Consider the following 1052-nt stretch of genomic DNA (forward strand, 5'->3'; position numbering starts at 1 on the left):
ATCTAACCTGTTGTTGTGTCTCTCTTTTCCAGAACATCTGCTGCTTTGCTCGGCTGTCAGCGTGTTCCTACAGAGCTGCCAATGGATGATGTTTCTTCTGCTGTCTGTCTGTCTGACACACATCTACAGCCTGCCCTTCCACTGACACACAAACACACGCACACGCACTCACATATGCACATGCGTAAACACACACACACACTGACATACACACCACGACCTATTGCTCACCTCTATAACCTCTTTACATCAAGGAATGCTTCAGTGTCACTCAAAGTAATCACCCTCACAAACTTGCTTCCAGATCTCTTGCTTTATATCCCACACACAAAATAACAGTTATACAGAAAGACTTGTAACAGTACACATATGCACACTTTCAGTCAGCTTTAATGGGATACTGAGCTGCAGGAATCGAGTACCTAGAGAGCCATGATGTGTCAATAACAATGTTGACAAGAAACATAATAAATGTGTACTAGTGCTATGCCATATAAGAGATTGACATGGTACAATATTTTGTGCCTTAACCGTGCTGTCGCTATTTAGCACAAAGTGTGTGTGTGTGTGTGTGTGTGTGTGTGTGTGTGTGTGTGTGTGTGTGTGTGTGCGTGCGTGCGGGCAGGTCCAGTGGTCCACTGATGTGTGGACCCAATGACATCCTGCTTATAAATCATCATTATCCTCCTGCTTATAAATCATCATTATCATCATACCACTCAATAAAACTATTCCCATAAAAATGCTTTCTTATGTACTTACTTATTTACGTACACACACACGTACACGCACGCGTACACACACGAAGAAGCGAAGCCATTCGAAAACATTGAGAATCTCATTATACTTTTTGTCCCTCGGTATAGTCCGTACTTCAACAACGGAAGTCTGTTTCAAGATGGCTGCGTCCACAAGCAGCAGTAAAGGAGCGGCTATCTCCAAAGCTGAGTATCTGAAACGCTATATATCTGCTGATGGGGATGACAAGAAGTCTAAGGACAAGAAGGTTAAAAAGAGACGAGTTAAAGTGGCTGGAAAAGGGTGAGTAGGGT

General features: G+C 43.2%; 1 protein-coding gene across 1 annotated transcript in view; it reads left to right on the plus strand.

Annotated features, from left to right (window-relative positions):
* Positions 1 to 898: 898 nt before the first annotated feature.
* The window catches only part of bud13 (BUD13 homolog), a gene marked incomplete at its 5' end in the record, with an annotated part of 6203 nt that continues 6049 nt past the window's right edge, over positions 899 to 1052 (plus strand). Inside the window, one exon of the mRNA XM_084449835.1 lies at positions 899 to 1041. Within this exon, the coding sequence (XP_084305961.1) occupies positions 899 to 1041 (143 nt within the window). The remainder of the gene's footprint in view (positions 1042 to 1052) is intronic.

Source organism: Borostomias antarcticus, assembly GCF_949987555.1.
Source record: "Borostomias antarcticus genome assembly, chromosome: 15".
Classification (NCBI taxonomy): domain Eukaryota; kingdom Metazoa; phylum Chordata; class Actinopteri; order Stomiiformes; family Stomiidae; genus Borostomias; species Borostomias antarcticus.